Consider the following 19,082-nt stretch of genomic DNA (forward strand, 5'->3'; position numbering starts at 1 on the left):
TGCAGAGCAGGATGGCGGCGAAAAAGAGCTGATGTGGAAAATCTTTAAGGCATACATAGAAGTTCTCTTAACTGATACCTATTTAACTAGCTCCCTGTGTTAACTGACATTCCCCGTTTCCTCTGTAGAGTGTACAGACTGATGCCCATGGCACACTGAATGCTTAAAGCCTATAGGCTTTTCTCCTATAGGCCTGGTCATTCTCTCTCCACTGTTTGAGTTGAATGCTTGCCAAGAGTCATTGTAATGGTTCTCAACATTTTTTATGTCAGTTAACTTGTCATTATATTTATATAATTGTGATATATGTTTAAATTTTAAAGAAATTTGAGTATGAAAGAGTTACTGCTATTAAAACTTTGTTGAAATGTGGCAGATAAATAGGTACTTTGTTATTCTTTACATTCTACATGTATTTACAAGTATTTTGTGTCAACTAAAAGTTTTATAAAAACAATTCTAAAAAAGAAAGCAAACCAAGTTGAATGCTTTGGAAAGAAAAAAGAGGTACATTTGCCAAGAAACAAAGAGGCTGCCAAATAGGTGTGAGTGAGACAGCTGTAAAAGATCGAGGAAGATTTTGTAAAAATCTAAAATTTCATTGCACTTAAACTGCCTCTGAAGAAAAGAGAATGTTCCGAGAAAGGTGTGGTCAGTAGCGATCGTGCTGCTGAGAGATCAAGTTAAATGAGACTGAGAAGTGCCCATTGCATTAGTTGACCCAGCAATTATTGATGACTTCAGCCTCAGTGATGAGTTGGAGGGCAATATTCTAGTCAAAATGAAGCAGGGTAATTAAAACATCAAGGGCAGACAGCTCTTTAAAAGTTTGACTGTGAGAGGGAGGAGGAATGTGGGTTGAAGGATTGTTGTGTGTGTGTTAAGATGAGAATTAGAGACATTTAAATGCAGTTTGGAAACAACCAATGTAAAAGGAAAGGCTAAACAATTCCAGTGTCCTTAAGAGATGGGGGAGTAGAGCTAGAACACAAGTGGAAGTTGGGCTTAGAAAGTAGATGAGGGGTTCAGATGCAGGGAATGTTAGGCTCCTTGACCAGACATCGAAGTCTGTCCCACATAATGGCTTTGGGTTTTGTTTCGGAAATCAGAGGCAAAATCATCTGCTGAGAACCAGAGGATCAGAGGTTGGGGGTGAGGGAATGTGGGGGCTGACGAGAGAAAGTGTGATTGCTAGCACTCCGGCAGCTTAGATGCATGCGTAGAGAAAAAGGATGGTTGGTTCATCCAGGGCTTAAATTTTGCCAGTCCTGTGGAACAAAAAGACAAGAAAGGAACTTCATACTATCAACAAAAGTCTGATTAAAATAAAGGAATCTAAGGTAGATTGGATGTGGCCAACACCGGGAGAAACTGGAGAGATCAATGATGGTGGCTTGATATGGTTGAAGAATAGATAAAGTGATAGTAGTTGAGCAATCTAGCTATAATGATGGGAGGTTGTGATCAGATAGTAGGATGTCTTTGTGATTTTGGAGGTTAAAAGGATTTGTGAGACAAGGTCCAGTGTATTACAGTGAGTGAGTCGCAATGGGTTAGCTGAATGTTACGGACTTCAAAGGAACAGTTTTTACAAGATAGGGAGGACTGCTGGTCTACAGGTGCATTCGGAGAGGAACTGACAAGACACTGATCCCACCTTCTACAGTGTGGTCAGTGGGATGTGAGAGAAGGAAAAAACCTCCACTTGAGAGCCTGGAAAGCTAGAAATTTCAATTCCTGGAATTTTTTTCCATCCAAGATTTTGAATATGATAGGTCTTGCCAGTCAAATGTGCTCTCAAATTTGGACCCGAGTTTAGAGAGGAGAGAGGCAGGCCATACATTTTGCCAGTTCAGATTGTGGCAGGGGTATGATTGTTGACCTGGGAGCCGAGAAGGGTCTTCGCTCTTGAGTCAGGTCACTTTCTGATCAGTGCAAGGCAGTTCATGGAGCCATCAGCTGTGGCAGGAACTTCTTGATTCGCAGGTGCCTCCTCATCATGGCGTAGGAGAGGTCCTGTGGTTCTTGAACCAGCAGCTGCCAGACAACTTCCCATTTTGACCAGCCCTTGTTCCTAAACTGTCCCTCCTCACCCCCAACCCTCCCAGTGATCCTGCTTGCAGGTGGTTCTCAAACTTGCATGTGCATCCAAATAATCTGAAGGGCTTTGTGAAAACAAAAAGTGCTGGCCCCATCCCAGAGTTTCTGATTCAGTAGGTCTGGGATAGGACTGGAAATCTGCATTTTAACAAATTACCAAGTGATGCTGATGCTGCCAGGACCATGCTTTAGGAACCACTGATGTGAACCATGCATGTAATATCCAGTAGTAAATCCCTTTTAGCTGAACTGGCTAGAGAGGATTCTGTTCTATGTGCTCAACCTTGACCAGTAGAGAGGTCAAATAATCATTTTATTCATGTCTTCTCTGTCCTTATCTACTTGATCTGTCAGTGGTTAAAAGAAGTAGTTCTTGGGACGCCTGGGTGGCTCAGTCGGTTAAGCGTCTGCCTTCAGCTCAGGTCATGATCCCAGGGTCCTGGGATCGAGTCCCTGAGCAGGGAGCCTGCTTCTCCCTCTCCCTCTGCCTGCAGCTCCCCCTGCTTGTGCTCTCTCTCTCTCTCTTCTCTCTCTCTGACAAATAAAGTCTTTAAAAAAATAAATTAGTTTAAAAAAAAAAAAATAAAAGTAGTTCTTGTATTTCCTGAAGATTTCGCTTTGTTTTGATGCTATGTCATTTGATGTCTTAAGAGTTCATGACATTTATCTTTTATATAATTTGAAGTTTTATTTATTATCAAGTATTCCCTTTTTGTCCCATTTAATACTTTTTCCCCTGAATTCAGCTTTGTTGTTAACAAAACTCCTGTTTTCTTTGTGCCTACATTTGCCCTATATATTTTCATATCTTTTGACTTCCAACTGTTTGAGTTCCTTTGTTTTAGACATCTCTTTCAAAGGATATAGTTTGGCTTTTAAATCAAATCTTTATTCTTTTTTTTTTTTTTTAATGGATGAATTGATCTTTGGTTATTGTTATAGTCATATCTTATGTCATCTTGTAGGTTTTTTCTTTTGTGTTTCTTTTATCTCAGTCTCTTACTCTGTAGCCTTTAAAACAGTTCCTTCTGGTTCCTGTGGCCCACTAGGCATTTTGGAAGCAACATCGTATACTACTTTTGGTTCTGTTAAACATCCTTAAGGCATATACAGATCTATGGGGGATTCCTTCCTGAGATTTGAGCTATTTCTCCTTTGTCATAGACAGGCAGATTGTTCTGGCCAAAAACTGGGCCCTTGCAGAGTTCTGTGTTGCTCAGCTTTTTGGTTTGGTGTTCAGTGTTTTTATCTCTGTCAGTTTACTTTTGCCCATGGTTGCACAAATGATTTTCTGGGTTTGGAAAAAAAGAATGAAGAGGGGCGCTTGGGTTACTCAGTCGGTTAAGTGACTGACTCATGGTTTTGGCTCAGGTCATGATCTCAGGGTCATGGGATCGGGCCCTGCCTTGGGCTCTGCTTCAGGCTCTGCGCTCAACAGGAGTCTGCTTGAGACTCTCCCTCTCCTTCTGCCCCTCCCCTGCTCTGGTGTATGCATGAGTCCTCTCTCTCTCTCTTTTTCTCAAAAAAAAAAAAAAGATTCATGACAGTTTTTTAGTCCATTCTTCAATGTGGGAAAGGTCTCTTAATGTGGTAGGATGTTCCTTAATTATCTCCTAGCCATCCACCTCCCCTATTCAAGTAAAAGATTAATGGCAGGGCACTAGAGAACTCTTACTTATTATTAAATAAATCTATTCCTTGACTAGTATTCACGAAGATGGATATTAGCTCTAGGCATCCTCCTTCAATTTGGTCTAAATTTTATGTATCGGCAGCTATTTTTATTTATTTATTTATTAACATATAATTTATTTATTTCAGGGGTACAGTTCTGTGATTCATCAGCCTTACACAACACACAGCGCTCACCACAACACATACCCTCCCCAGTGTCCATCACCCAGCCACCCCTCGGCAGCTATTCTTTGCAGTCTGTTCCTAGGAGGTTTAGGAAGATTTTTTCATCCTCTCTTTTTATTTTTTGAGGGGAAGACGGTGATTCATTTCATTGGGTTTTAAGGAAAGAAGTTGAATAATTGTTCATTCACTGCATTATCCTTACGAGTAAACTTAAGAGCTTTAAATTAAACTGGCTGAAGAATATAATGCTTGGCACATAGTAAGCATTTAATAAATAAATGGTAGCTTTCTTATTATCTGTTTATCGCTAGCTCTGCTAGTGTGTAAGTTCCATGAGGGCAGGGATCTTGTCTGTCTTGCTTATTGTCATGTTACCAGTTCCTAGAACGGTGCCTGACATAGAAGATGCTTAGTAATTATTGCTATATGAATGAGTGATCAGGGAGTGATTGGGTTTCTGGTTGGGGGGTGGGCAGTGGGTGGGATGGGAGGAGAAAAGATAGGAAAGTAGAAAAATCTGAGCCAGTGCAAATACCTTTTGCCTTCTACTCATGTGTATGTCTCTATGCAGGGGCAGCCATTTTAGGGGGTGCTGATGGATACCTGCGGGGTCGGCTGTGTTGCCCTGGGGGAGGCCGGCCCCGTGGGGAACATGACTGTGGTAGTGTCTCCTGGACAAGAGGTGCTAAATCAGCTTGATGTCAAGGCCTCTTCAGAAACAACTAGTGCTGAGGCTTCCATAGAGATGTCTTTACCTACACCTTTGCCTGGATTTGAGGATTCTCTTGATGAGAGGAGGCTCCCTGCAGAACAAGAAAGCCTCTCCAGACTTGAACAGCAAGGTATGTACCTTGTCCTTTCCTATTTTTATCTCCCCATGCTTAGCTTAAGACGAAAGAGAGCAGGGTGAGCTCACAGGATCTTACCGACCTGGCTATGGTATAATCTATTCCACAGAGGTTTGAACTCTGGTCTCATCTCACCCATATTCTTCTCTACAGATCTTTCTTCAGAGATGTCAAAGGTCTCAAAGCCTAGGGCCTCAAAGCCTGGCCGGAAGAGAGGTGGTAGCACACGGAAAGGCCCCAAAAGGCCCCAACAACCTAATCCTCCATCAGCCCCTCTGGTTCCTGGTCTCTTAGATCAATCCAACCCTCTGTCCGCCCCCATGCCTAAGAAACGAGGTCGAAGGTCCAAGGCAGAGCTGCTACTGCTGAAGTTGTCCAAAGACCTAGATCAGCCAGAGTCTCCACCTCCAAAGAGGCCCCCTGAGGACTTTGAGACCCCTCCTGGGGAACGACCCCGCCGAAGGGCTGCCCAAGTGTAAGGATTGTAGGGCGCACCTTGGTGGAGGGCGGTCGGGGTGAAGGGTTGGCGGGGGCAGATGTTGGAGAGCTGAGAGGCTGTGACGAGTTGTCAGGTAAGCGGGGGGTAGCGTCTGGGTTCTGGGGACTTGAGCCATCTTCTAGCTCTTACCACAGCAACTTTTTTATCTGTTGCTGACTTTGTCCAGGAGATTGCTTTCTGTGCCTTGTATTCTGTCACATTTTTCAGTTTCCTTCAGGTCTTCATTGTGATTTTCCCTGCCCAGTATCTGTTGGTCTCTGTGTGCCCTTCCATTCTTCTCTGGGCTCTTACTGATCTTTAACTGTGGTAGAGTGCAAGTGCCTTGGACTTGGAGTTGGCTGACCTGGGTTCAGATTCCACATATGTGATCTGAGTCCTCTCTTGGCCAAGTCCCTTAACTTCCCTAAATCTCTGGTTCTTTATCAAAGGGGGAGGGGAAATGAATAGCTGCTTCACAGGGTCACTGGGCAGATCCAGTGAGATAATCGGTCAAGTGTCTGGAAAAGTGGGTTCTCAGTTAAGTGTTTGTGAGTATGGCTCTGACTCTGCCCTGTCCCGCAGGGCACTTCTGTACCTTCAGGAACTGGCTGAAGAGCTCTCAACGGCCCTGCCCGCTCCAGTGTCCTGTCCTGAGAGCCCCAAGGTGAGCAGCCCTGCCAAACCGAAGAAAAACCGGCAGCAGGCAGCCTGTCAAGGTGGAGAAGAAGAAGATGACACTGCACGGGATGAAGACTTCGTTCTCCAGGTTGAGGCTGAAGATGGAGATGAAAGCGAGGGCCCAAGTGAGAGCTCCTCTGACCCTGAGCCTGTGGTGCCTCAAAGCACCCCACGAGGATCCACTTCAGGGGTAATCTGAGTGAACAAGAAAGCGAATAGAGAGGTAGAGGGATTGTTAGGGGGGTCTGCAGGGTGCCCTAGCGGAAAGCTTTGGCCTAGTAACTAACTGATGGCCAAAATAAGTAAACGAAGAAACGAAAAAACAGCTGAGCAGGCGGGGGCTGGGCGTGTAAGTGCATGAGGTTACTCATTCAGCTATCGAGTACCTCCTCTGCACTAGGAAACGCACATGACTAAGACAGCCTCCTGCCTCACAGACTCCACTGTGTGATGAGGGCTTCACCAGGAGGGAACCAAATGCTTTTGGCGTGTCGAGGAGGGCAGTGAACTGCTGGGGCTTCACAGACAAGTGATAGCTGGGCTAGGTCTTGAAAGGTGAACAGGAGTTTGCCAGAGAGAGTGGTTTTCCTGGGAATTCCCAGGACAGGGCACTAAAGCAGGCAGAGCTGTTGAGAGCTCTCAGCAAGTTCCCAAAGGTATAGAAATGCCCTGCGGGACCAGCAGGGGTGGGGGATTAAACTTGAGAGGATGGAAGGACAGACTGGTAGGAGCCAACACAGGTGTTTGTATGTTTATTGAATTGTGGTAAAATATACATAACATAAAATTTGCCATTTAAAAATGTAAATTATTTTGGGGGCGCCGGGGTGGCTCAGTCCATTGAGCATCCAACTCTTGATTTTGGCTCAGGTCATGATCTCACGGTTGTGAGATCGAGCCCCGTGTCAGGCTCCATGCTAGGCGTGGAGCCTGCTTGAGATTCTCTCTCCCCTCTCCCTCTGCTCCACCCCCCCCAAAAAATACAACTGAGTGGCATTAGGCCATTCCTAGTGTTGTGCAGCCATCACTGTTACCCATTTCCAAAACATTTTCATCATCACAGAAACTCTGTGCAACAAAGGTTTTTAGGTAGAAAAATAACGTGATCAGTTAGGACGATAGGTCAGTCTGCAGTGGACAGTCAGAAGACAGCTTTGGTTATCCAGGTCATGACAGGGAGAGCCTGGATCAGGCTGTGAAGCAAGCCAAGGTGGGGGGCAGGTGCAAGAGACATTTTAGAGAGTTAGCGGCACTTGGCAGTTGCTGGAAAGGAAGGAGTAGGAGTTTCTAGCTTAGATGGTGCTCTTAAGTGCTGGACTTCGGGACAGAGGAACGGTGGGAGCAGGGGAGGAGTGAGGGTGAGCAGGGGAGGTGATGGGCTCATTTTCTGACATGCTGAGTTGGAGGTGCCTGTGTGCCATGAGCTGTCCTACTGGAGATGTCTGGTTGCCAGTCATGTGCATGGACGTGTGCCTTCCTTGTCTCAAGCGCAACATTTAAGGGAACACCAAACCCCTCAGTAATCAAGATAAATATTTTGATGCAACATTTTAACAAATAAAGGTAATGCAGGGCGCCTCCGTGGCTCGGGCGGCCAAGCATCTGCCTTAGGCTCAGGTCATGATCCTGGGGTCCTGGGATCAAGCCCCGTGTTGGGCTCCCTGCTCAGTGGGGAGTCTGCTTCTCCCTCTCCCTCTGCCCCTTCCCCCGTTCGTGCTCTCTGTCTCGCACTCTCTCTCTCAAATAAATAAAATCTTAAAAAAAAAATGCAACAAATTTATGGTGAACAAAATATCAAAGTTTTAAATAAAAACAGGAACTGTATTACTGATTTTCCTTTTGCCTTAGGCTCTATAATATGGGTTGGCACCACACTGTAAAAGTCTAGAATTTGTAGGAAAGCTAAAACTGGGTAAAGTTTACATTTACTAAGAAGTCAACGATGGTAGTCAAAGCCGTGGACATGGGATGAGAGTATATGTATAGAGGGTTGAGGAGAAGACAGAGGGACTCTGGGAAACACCATCATTACCCAAACCTGTCAGAGGAGGGAGTGCCGGTGGGGGAATATCAGAGAGGCAGGAAGAATAAGGAGACGCTATCCCATGGGGCAGGGGTTTCAGGAAGCAAATGGGAGTCCTCTGAACCAAATGCCTTGGAGACGCCGAGGAAGGTGAACAGAAAATACGTAACAGGCTTTGCAGTTCTGATGGAGGAGTGGGAGCAGAAGGTGGAGAAGTCATTGTAATGGCGGAAACATCAGTCTTTTAAGATGCTGATAAGTCAGCTAGAGAGGAAGCAGTGCCAAGAAAAGTAGAAGCTGGGAAAGCTGCCTTCTGGGGACTTTGTCTTATCTATAAAATTCTCTCCCTTATACTTTGTTCCCATTTGCTCCTCAGAAGCAGAAGCCACACTGCCGGGGAATGGCTCCCAATGGCTTACCAAATCACATCATGGCTCCTGTTTGGAAGTGCCTCCATCTCACCAAGGACCTGTGAGACTTGAGGAAGGGGGCTGGGGATGAGAAGGTGGTGGCGTGCAAAGGACCATCTAGAAGTGGGGCCATGGGAAAGAGGGCACTCCCAGGGCAGGACACTGAAGACATTCATAACTAAAAGGCACTGCTCCAAAGGCGAGAGCTCCAGAGCTGTGCTGTCCAACATAGTAGCCTCTAGCTGTGTTTGGCCATTTAAATGTAATTTAAAGTTAATTAAAATTAAAAGTCCAGTTTCTCAGTTACACTAGCCACATTTCAAGTGCCCAGTAGCTACGTGGAGCGAGTGGCTAGTGTATCTGTCAGCACAGATGATAGATCACTTCCATCATTGTAGAAAGGTTTACTGGACAGCGCTGCGCTAGAATTTCTCTTTTCCTTCATTAATGCTTCTTCTGTTCCTCCAGCCGAGAGCAGAAGCATTCATACTGGGAGTTTGCAGAATGGATTCCGTTGGCCTGGAAGTGGCACTTGTTATCTGAACTGTAAGTTAAAGAGAGATTCTGAAGCTGGGAAGGGGTGACACCCCTAAAGACAGGAGGGTGACAGGGAATCCTGGGATGGGTGAAACTTCCAAACTCACACTGTTGACTCCCCCGCCACCAGTGAGGCGGCTCCCTACCTGCCCCAGGAAGAGAAGTCTCCACTGTTTTCTGTCCAGCGTGAAGGACTTCCTGAGGACGGCACGCTCTACCGAATAAACAGGTGAAGATTGCGTATCTGTTTCTGATTCTAGGAGATAGAAATAGAAAAAATGAGTATTGAGAGGGATGACAGATTGGCCCTGTTCTTCCCCTGATGCTGTTCCAGGGGGTCCCAAGGTAGGAGTCCTGGCTAGATCTGGTTAACCTGCTCTAATTTGCAGTGCTCATCACTGCTGGCCAGACTGAGGGAAGTGAGGGAGATGGATGGCCAGTTTACCAGGTCACATCTGCTCAGATAGACCCAGACAGACTGGCCCTGGAGAGAACACTGTAGTAGACCAGAATGCACAGCCTCTCCTCTTTGAAGGTGAACTAGAGCTAGACAGGCTTTGGAAGGAAAGGAGGCAGATACAGATGGTGGCTCAGGACTGTTCTCACCCATAGACCTTCTTGCTGTTCTGGCCCCTGCTTAGGCCAGTTCATACCGGCGCCAGCTGGAGCTCCCATTCTGTCCTCATTACCTTTTCTTTTTTTTAAAGACTTAATTTTTTTGGAGCAGTTTTAGGTTCACAGCAAAACTAAGAGGAAGGTGCAGAGATCTCCCATATACGCCCGTCCCCTCCTCCACATGCACACATCCTCCCCTGTTATCAACATCCCCCACCAGAGGGCACGTGTGTGACAGTTGATGACCCGCTACTGACGCAGCAGCCCTCGAAGTCCATAAGTTACATTAGGGGTCACTTTCGGTGTTGTGCTTTCTGTGGGTTTGGACAAATGTGTAGTGACCTGTCTCTATTGTTAGGATACCATACAGAGTAGTTTCACTGCTCTAAAAATCCTCTGTGCTCTAACCGCTCATCCTGCCCTCCCCTCTAACCCGTCGCTATCACGGATCTTTTGATGTCTTTATAGTTTTGCCTTTTCCAAAATGTCCCATAGTTGGGATCACACAGTGTGTAGCCTTTTGGGGTGGGCTTCTTTCACTTAATGATATGCATTTAAGGTTCCTCCATGCCTTTTCATGGTTTGATAGCTCATTTCTTTTTAGTGCCAAATAATATTCCATTGTTTGGATGTTAATTTATCCATTCACCTACTGAAGTCCTTAATACCTTTTGTTAATTCCTTTCTTCATCCCATCTTTGATTTTTCTTTAGATTTAGCTCGATCACAGCACACCCAGAGCGCTGGGATGTGTCCTTCTTCACGGGGGGGCCCCTCTGGGCTCTGGACTGGTGTCCGGTACCAGAGGGGGCGGCAGCTTCGCAGTATGTGGCCCTTTTCTCCAGCCCTGACATGAATGAGACACACCCACTGAGCCAGCTTCATTCGGGTCCTGGGCTGCTCCAAGTCTGGGGCCTTGGGACCTTGCAACAGGAAAGCTGGTGAGGTGGGGCTGGGGCGCTGCCATGGGAGTGTGGTTGAGGAGGAGATAACCTGGGCAGGGAAGCTGGGGAGGGGAGCTGGGGGGCCTGGATGAGATGGGGCGGAGCACAGGCTCTGGCGGCCCTCGGCCCCTTCTCCCTGCCCATTTGCCCCATATACTTTCTCTCCTCAGTCCTGGCAACAGGGCTCACTTTGTCTATGGGATTGCTTGTGACCACGGCTGCATCTGGGACCTCAAGTTCTGCCCCAGTGGAGCATGGGAACTTCCAGGCACCCCTCGGAAGGTACCTCCGTGTTCGTTGTGGGATGCCTTAGGACTCACAGGCAGAACAGAGAGGCCCTATGAGTTCCCAGAGTTGACAGAGAGCGGAGGATGGAGTCTTCCCAGCAAATCCCTGTCATTTCCAGGGACCAGAACCTCAAAAGTTTTCTAAGAAGCCCTGAAGGCGGCAAGCCTCAGCACAGATCTGGTCTCCCCCTCTAGGCTCCTCTCCTGCCCAGGTTGGGCCTCTTGGCTCTTGCCTGCTCCGACGGGAAGGTGCTGCTGTTCAGTCTGCCCCATCCGGAGGCCCTGCTGGCTCAGCAGTCCCCAGGTGAGTAGCACAGTAGCCCAGGGGGCGTGGTGCTACCCTAGCTGGTCTGTCCATCTCTCCTGAAAGTCCTCCCGGCCCAGCCTCTGGGACAGAGCCTCACTTAGCACCCCACTCACTCTGACTTCACACCTCTTGTCCTCAACCTCTCTCTTTAGCAGCCTGCAAGGGGTACTCTCTCCTGCAGTCTTATCACTGGGCTCTTTCAGCCCACTCCCCTTCTCCCCCTTTCCCTGCTCTGTGCTCTCAGGCTCTCCCCTCCTGCTGCCACAGCTGATTGGCTGTGTAAAGAACTGCTAAGGCTGATCTCCCCTGCCATACTCTTCTCCTTCCCCCAGTCCTGTGCTTGACCTCTCCTGGCCTAACTGCCACGTACACATAAACACAGTCTCTTTGTTGGGAAGAGAGGGAGAGAATGTAGAGCTGAAGATGAGCCAGAAGAGGAAGGGGTTAACGAGAGGCATCTCCTGTTTGTCAAATTTGTTTTTCAGCTGTACTGAGTATGTAAGGAAGGGGGCACCCAGGTTTGAGCCCCGAGAAATCCCATATTTGGTGGTCTGGCAGAGGAGTGGGCTGAGGAGCGAATAGGCAGTGAGGAAGTGAAGACAGATGCATGGACAATTCTTTCAAGTAGATTGGCTGTGAAGAACACATAGATGAGGGTGGTGCTGGAGGTGAATAAGGGGAAAGGAAGGGTTTGGTTTGTGTGTTTGTTTCATTTAGTTAGAAGACTGTAGTGCATGTTTATGTCTGAATATGAGAATGACCCAGTAGGGAGAGAGAAAGTGGATCATTCAGGAGAAAGGAAAGATAACCAAATGAGCGAAGTTCTGGAAAAGGTGAGAGAGGGTGGGGAGGGAGCGGAGTGGAGCCATTAGCCATTCTGATAGGAGGAAGGACACACTCAAGTACAACAAGGGGGGGAAAAGAAGATGGGGGCAGGTAGAGGTAGATTCATAAATGTGCTGGAGGAAAGATAGCTGTCAGGGAAGGTCATTGTCAGATCGGGGGGGCTGATCTAAGAGCAAGGCAGGGCAGGACGTCAGTCCTCTGTTCCCAGAGCATCAGTTACTGCTCTTCTTCCCTCACAGATGCAATGAAGCCCGCCATCTATAAGGTGAGTGAGGAATCTGCTACCTTAGCCAAGGCTCCATCTTCTCGAGCCTCCCTTTCTGATTCCACAGTGAGTCTCCTTCTGCCTCTCCCCGTCTGCGGAATTAAACACTGATTTGAGCCTTTGTTGCAAATGGTAAGTATCCCTAACCCTAGTCCCGGCTCTTCTGTCCCTGCAGGTACAATGTGTGGCAACCCTTCAGGTAGGGTCTATGCAAGCTTCGGACCCCTCTGAGTGCGGTCAGTGCCTTAGCCTGGCCTGGATGCCCACCCGGCCCCATCATCACCTGGCTGCTGGCTACTATAATGGTAAAAAAACAAAACTTTATATATGCTTGTTTTTTGGTGGTGGTTTCCTTTTTGGTTCAATGCTGGACATTATGTTTAAGCAATGTAAAAAAAATACAAAGAAGAAAGAAAAAAGTCACTAGAATTTTTCTACTCAGAAAAACATAGTTAAGAACAAATGAACAGGGGCACCTGGGTGGCTCAGTAGGTTAAGCGTCTGCCTTTGGCTCAGTCATGATTTCGAGGTCCTGGGATCGAGCCCTGCCATCGGGCTCCCTGCTCAGTGGGGAGTCTGCTTCTTGCTCTCCCTCTGCCCCTCCCCCCAGCTCATGCTCTCACTCGCTCGTGCTCTCTCTCAGTAAAATCTTTAAAAACAAAAAGAGGGGATGAACATCATTTCATGGAGTTCTCTATGCATATATAAAGATAAAAAGATCAGATGGTGAGAGAGAGCATTCTATAGTGATGGGATTATACCATATAAGCTATTTTAAAGATTTTATTTTTAAGTAATCACAGCCAACGTGGGGCTTGAACTCACAACCCCGAGGTCAAGAGTCCCATGCTCCACCGACTGAGCCAGCCAAGTGCCCCTACATAAGCTATTTTAAATGAAAATGTATGAAATTTAATTACAGTTTAATTTTTATAAAAGAGAAAGACTGAATTGAAACTGAGAGATGGGCTAAGCTCCCCATAAATGTTCCTTCACCACAGAGATGTTAGTTCCTTAAAGATACTCTTAAGGTTTAAAAGGGGAGAGAAAAGGATCATAGATAAAGAGGATTCCGGTAGTTGAAGTCCACAGGCGACAATTTCACGGTTAGACCTCCTCAGTAGTCTTGCCCCGGGAGGTCAGGAAATTAGCACTTTCACGCTTCTTCCTGTCCTTCTCTGTCTTTTATGTGTGTTTCCTTTGGTGCGGTGATTCTTACATCATCAGGGTGCATCATTCTTGATGCTGTCTTGCTGTCCTAATTCCCCGAGTTACAATTCTGCATTGAAATGATCACACATGTCCACCGGTCTGTCCCTCTCAGTCTGCCCTTGTTGCTACGTGACCGATACGACTCAGCTCGAGTTCGCTGCCAATAAGCTTTTCCAAGAAAGGTTCATAGGTGCTACATTTCCTGAGTTTTTAGCTACAAATAGTTTCCCCAGCTATTGTTTATTAAATTTTTACTGTTGGGGTGCCTGGGTGGCTCGGTCGGTTAAGCATCTGCCTTCGGTTCAGGTCATGATCCTGGGGTCCTGGGATCGAGCCCCGCATCAGGCTCCCTGCTCAGCAAGGAGTCTGCTTCTCCCCCTGCCCCACTCATGCTCTCTCTTTCTCTCTCAAATAAATAAAATCTTTAAAAAAAAATAAATTCTTACTGTTCTTTAATTTGTCTTTTATTTTTATCAACGTTACGCTTTTGATACCCTCCTCTGCCAGCCTGGTCAGGGGGCAGCTTGTTTTGGGTCAGCAGAGTTAGTTTCTATTTGTTCATTTGTTTTCTGTTTCTCTGCATCTTGTTGCTTTTGGCTCCTTGCCTGTTCTCTCTGTCTTAGAGCAGAGTTGGCAGACGTTTCTCTAAAGGTGCAGATAGTGAATATTTTATGCCTTGTGGGCTGTTTGACCATTGGAACTACTCAGCTCTGCCACTGAGCGATGAAGGTAGCCATACATTAGGTAAACGAATGGGTGTCACTGTTCCAGTCAGACTTTATTTACCAAAGCAGGCAGCAGGCTGTATTGGCCCAAGGGCTGTAGTTCGCCAGCCCTTGTCCTAGAGGGTTTATGCTTTTAAAAAAAAAATCCCTTTGGGGTGCCTGAGTGGCTCAGTCATTAAGCGTCTGCCTTCGGTTCAGGTCATGATCCCAGGGTCCTGGGATCGAGCCCCGCATTGGGAAGCCTGCTTCTCCCTCTCCCACACCCCCTGCTTGTGTTCTGTCTCTCGCTGTGTCTCTGTCTGTCAAATAAATAAATAAAATCTTTAAAAAATAAATAAATAAATCCCTTTGTTTCTATTTAGTAGGGAATAGAGGCTATTGGGTGTATTCAGTCTATCTTTCAACCACAAGTCCCAGACTGAGCTATTTTTTTTTTCACTATTTTTTTTTATTCTTATGTTAATCCCCATACATTACATCATTAGTTTTAGATGAAATGTTCCATGATTCATTGTTTGTGCATAACACCCAGTGCTCCATGCAGAATGTGCCCTCCTCAATACCCACCACCAGGCTAACCCATCCTCCCACCCCCCTCCCCTGAGCTATTTTTTGTTGATGAGAGTTGGAGCTAAAATACCACGGAGGGAATGTTGGCTAGCTAATCATGATCCCTATATCCTTTCATAAGGGGGTCACATCTGAGGGTAAAAGGCAAAGGTCCTAGGAGCCCAGAGAAAGATATTAGAGCAAAAGAAGAGAGAACGTGCCTCTAATACCTATACATTCTATTCCTGTCTCAGGCATGGTGGTTTTCTGGAACCTTCCGACTAACTCACCCCTGCAGCGGATACGGCTCTCTGACGGCTCCTTGAAGCTCTACCCCTTCCAGTGTTTCCTAGCCCATGACCAGGCTGTGCGTACCCTTCAGTGGTGCAAAGCGAACAGGTACAGGACAGGAGAGCTGTGGGGTGGGAGGTGAGGCCCGGGAAGGCCGGTGCTCGAGACTTGCTCAGATTTGATCTTCTCCCTCTTATACCCTCTTTCCACAGTCATTTCCTCGTCTCTGCGGGGAGTGACCGCAAAATAAAATTCTGGGACCTTCGACGACCGTATGAACCCATAAACTCTATCAAGCGCTTCTTGAGTACAGAGCTGGCCTGGCTGCTTCCCTACAATGGTGTCACTGTGGCTCAGGACAACTGCTATGCCTCGTACGGCAGGATGCAGATGGGAGGAGCTCTAGGGACAGGCCCTAAGGGTTGGGGTGCAAAGTTGCCAGATAGTGTGGGGTGAGGAGGGGTGAGAGTTGTTTCATTGAGGTAATTTGAATTCTGGAAGGAACTGGGAAAGGGAAATGAATGCTGTTTTGGAGAAAAGAAAGTTTTATTTTGTCTTTCTCTTACAGTTACGGACTTTGTGGGATTCATTATATTGATGCTGGTTACCTTGGTTTCAAGGCCTATTTCACTGCTCCTCGAAAAGGCACTGTCTGGGTGAGCCCGTCTTTGTTACACAGGAAAACGATTCCTTTACTCACCTCCTGGTGGTTGGGAAGAGGCAGTAGTTTTGCATAGAAGTAGATAGATGTATGGTAACTATCATCAGGGATAAATGTTAGGATAAACTCTTTTTTTTTTTTTATTTAAATTCAACTAATTAACATAAAATGTATTATTAGTTTCAGAGGTAGGGTTCAGTGATTCATCAGTTTTATATAACACCCAGTGCTCATTACATTATGTGCCCTCCTTAATGTCCATCCCCCAGTGACCCCATCCCTCCATCCGATAAACTTATTTTTGTTTTTCTGTGTGTCTTCCACTTCAGACTGTGCGGCTGTTTCCAGCTCACAGAACGGAAACAGTATGAGTGAATGAATGAATGAAAGAAATCTGTCTCTTCTTATTAGAGTCTTTCAGGATCCGACTGGCTTGGGACAATAGCCGCAGGAGATATATCCGGGGAGCTCATTGCAGCCATACTGCCTGATATGGCACTGAACCCAATAAATGTCAAGCGACCTGTAGAGAGAAGATTCGTACGTATATGAATATTTAATGGTAGCACCATCTGTTGGGTCCTAATCCACATGACCCCCTAAGTTAGAACTGTAAATTTGGATTAGGTCTCCCAGACCTGATATTGTCCCTGGAAGTCTTAGCACAAAGTTGTACATCATCTTCCCTACCCTAGTGCATCTGTGCATGTGTTTAAACATACTACCTTCTTCTGTCTTTAAGTCTTTCTTGCCCAAAACCAATTTTCTCTCTCTCCTTTTTTTTTTTTTTTTTAAGTAGGCTCCATGCCCAGCGTGGAGCCCAACGCAGGGCTTGAACTCACGACCCTGAGATCAAGACCTGAGCTGAGATCAAGAGTCGGACGCTTAACCGACTGAGCCACCCAGGCGCCCCATCAATTTTCTCTTTTATTCTGTCTCCAGTATTATAGGACCTAATCTCATGGTCTCCTTTCTAGCCTATATATAAAGCAGATCTGATGCCGTATCAGGACAGCCCTGAAGGTCGAGACCATTCTTCTACTTCATCTGAGGCCCCCAACCCTCCCAAAGCTCGAACTTACGCTGAAACTGTCAACCATCACTACTTGCTCTTTCAAGACACAGATTTGGTAAATTGAGGCCAGGAGAATGGGTGTGGCATTTTAAAAAAGAAAATTTTAGTCCTGGTACAGTAGGGCATTGTAAGGAGTTGCAGCACAAAGATGCAAGACTGAGAAGCTGGCTTTCTCCCTCCTCCCCAGGGTTCCTTCCACGATCTCCTCCATAGGGAGCCAATGCTGCGCATGCAGGAAGGAGAGGGGCATTCGCAGCTCTGCCTGGACCGGCTGCAGCTAGAGGCTATTCACAAGGTAAAAACCTTGTCTCTCATCTTCTCCACCCTTCTTCACTCTCATTTCCTCCCAACTCTGAAGCTACGATCAACGAAACGGGGGATGAAAAGGTAGCAGAGGGAAGGAAGGAAGACCGCTCTGGCAACCTGATCCTCCAGAGCATGATAGACCTACCTCTTTCCTGCCTCTCTCACCCCATCATGGTCCTATCCTTTCAGATTGTTGCCCTTTTTCTCCCCTTCTTACAACTAGGATTCACCCTAAAGCACCAACTGTGAACATCTCTCTTGCTTTCAATTCTCTTCTCAGGTCCGCTTCAGCCCAAACCTGGATTCCTATGGATGGCTGGTATCTGGGGGACAGTCTGGGCTGGTTCGGATCCATTTTGTCCGTGGACTCACCTCACCCCTGGGCCACCGTATGCAGCTTGAGAGTCGAGCCCACTTCAGTGCTATGTTCCAGCCGTCCTCCCCAATTAAAGGGCCTGGCTTCCCTCCAACCAGCCATCGCCTTTTGCCCGGTCCCTAGTCGTGGTCCACACAGGACCTTTGGAATGAAATCTGCCAGGAACAAATGGCCCCCCATGCACAGAGCCATAGGAACTGGGGTCTTCATGGATAGTGATGCTGCCAGACCTGGACCTTTAGATCTGCCTTGCCAGGACTCCTTAGATACCTCTCCTTCCACAGACTTCTGTCATCACAGCCCCCTGCGGGCGGGGGGGCTATCCCTCCAGAAACTCTCAAGGCTCCTCAGCCTACAGCTATGGCTCATGAGTAACACTCAGGCCTGACCTAGGCTTGGAAGTCAAATAGCTCATATTGAGCATATTGTGAAGTGGGTAAAGCTAAGTAAAGGTACTGGGTGTTTTTGAGATCACACGTGAGTGGGTGTTTGGAGAACTGGAGAGGGTATCCGCATGAAGGCTCCTGTGTGACTATATTCCAGGATCCAGTATTACTGCCTTCTCAACTTCCTCTTTAGAGTAACCAACACACATGCCCAGGAGGGGTGATAGTAATTTATTGGACTGAAGCTGCTTACAGTACTTCTTTAACTGAGGAACACCACAAACACCCTACCAGGAGAACAGTGGCTCAGATCTTACTTGCTCCTGCTTATGAAATATTCCCAATCACTGGTCGTCTGACCCTACTTGAACACTCCTAGGCAGTCATGTTTTAAAAAAATCTTCCTTTATATCAAGTCAAAGAGTATACTTCTATAAATTTCACCATGGGTATTAGGAAATCTAGTCATTTTTCCCTGTGATTGCCTTTTTAAGTATATTTAAAAATAGCTATCATGTGTTTCCCAAGTCTTTTCTTCTGTAGATTAAATATCTTCAGTTACTTTAACCATTCTTTACACGTCATGATTTTTGGTCCTTCATGATACTGTCACGTTGTTGACTTATTAAACATGTCTAGCTACTTTATTTCAAATCTTTATATAGGAGGTGTTTAAAACCCAAGTACTGTAATGTATTGTTATATCTTCTCTTGTTAGAGTCCTCTTGCGGGATGCTGCAGACTCATAGGGAGTGCAGTACTGCCTCCTAACCAAAGACAGACCCCAGCAATGAGAAATAGGCAAACCATAGTCTTGGAGTGTATGGGAGTACAATCAAGTTTGGGGGAAGTAGTCAGATGACCTCAGAAAAGAGAGGAAAATACACAGCCAGCTCCAGCTGAAGGGAGTGGAGATTAACTTAGTGCCTACCTGGAACAAAACCCACTGGCACTGTGGACTGGTTGGCCAGATACCTGGGAACAGCTTTCTGCCCCTTGGGTGTAGGGAATTTATCGTATGTCAAGAAGATAGGCATCAAGCAGTTCAGTTTCCTTCAGGTATGGAAGAGGAAATAGAACCTGGAGGCAACCAGACTATTAGCAGCAGAGGGATCACAACACACGTCGGTGCAAAGGACGCAAGTATTGTACCATCCTGTTGTGTTCAAGCTCAGGTTATGCCGGTTTTGTTTTTGAGCTGACTGATAGGGAAGTGCCTTCCATTGCAGAGAAGATTTGCTTCTCCACGGCAGGCCCTTGACATTGCATCATGGAATTCCACCTTCTGTGGCAGAAAAGATGG

General features: G+C 46.6%; 1 protein-coding gene across 1 annotated transcript; it reads left to right on the forward strand.

Moving 5' to 3' along the window:
• Positions 1–4,450: 4,450 nt before the first annotated feature.
• On the forward strand, positions 4,451–18,346 carry GTF3C2 (general transcription factor IIIC subunit 2). The gene is made up of 18 exons (XM_081797034.1): positions 4,451–4,802; positions 4,962–5,283; positions 5,869–6,154; positions 8,364–8,458; positions 8,866–8,943; positions 9,065–9,163; positions 10,263–10,490; positions 10,664–10,775; positions 10,976–11,084; positions 12,173–12,198; positions 12,374–12,503; positions 14,939–15,083; positions 15,188–15,349; positions 15,544–15,631; positions 16,048–16,176; positions 16,614–16,766; positions 16,899–17,006; positions 17,298–18,346. The coding sequence occupies exons 1-18, from the start codon at positions 4,556–4,558 to the stop codon at positions 17,514–17,516; spliced, it is 2,736 nt and encodes a 911-aa protein (XP_081653160.1). The 5' UTR covers positions 4,451–4,555; the 3' UTR covers positions 17,517–18,346.
• The last annotated feature ends 736 nt before the right edge of the window (positions 18,347–19,082 follow it).

The sequence above is a fragment of the Leptonychotes weddellii genome, chromosome 10 (genome assembly GCF_054177405.1).
Source record: "Leptonychotes weddellii isolate Sample4059 chromosome 10, ASM5417740v2, whole genome shotgun sequence".
NCBI lineage: Eukaryota > Metazoa > Chordata > Mammalia > Carnivora > Phocidae > Leptonychotes > Leptonychotes weddellii.

Coding starts and splice junctions, on each gene's coding strand:
- GTF3C2 (XM_081797034.1), top strand. CDS start 4,556: ATGGATACCTGCGGGGTCGGCTGTGTTGCCCTGGGGGAGGCCGGCCCC. Junction 4,803..4,961: donor CTCCAGACTTGAACAGCAAG/GTATGTACCTTG, acceptor TCTTCTCTACAG/ATCTTTCTTCAGAGATGTCA. Junction 8,944..9,064: donor TGGCACTTGTTATCTGAACT/GTAAGTTAAAGA, acceptor CCCCGCCACCAG/TGAGGCGGCTCCCTACCTGC.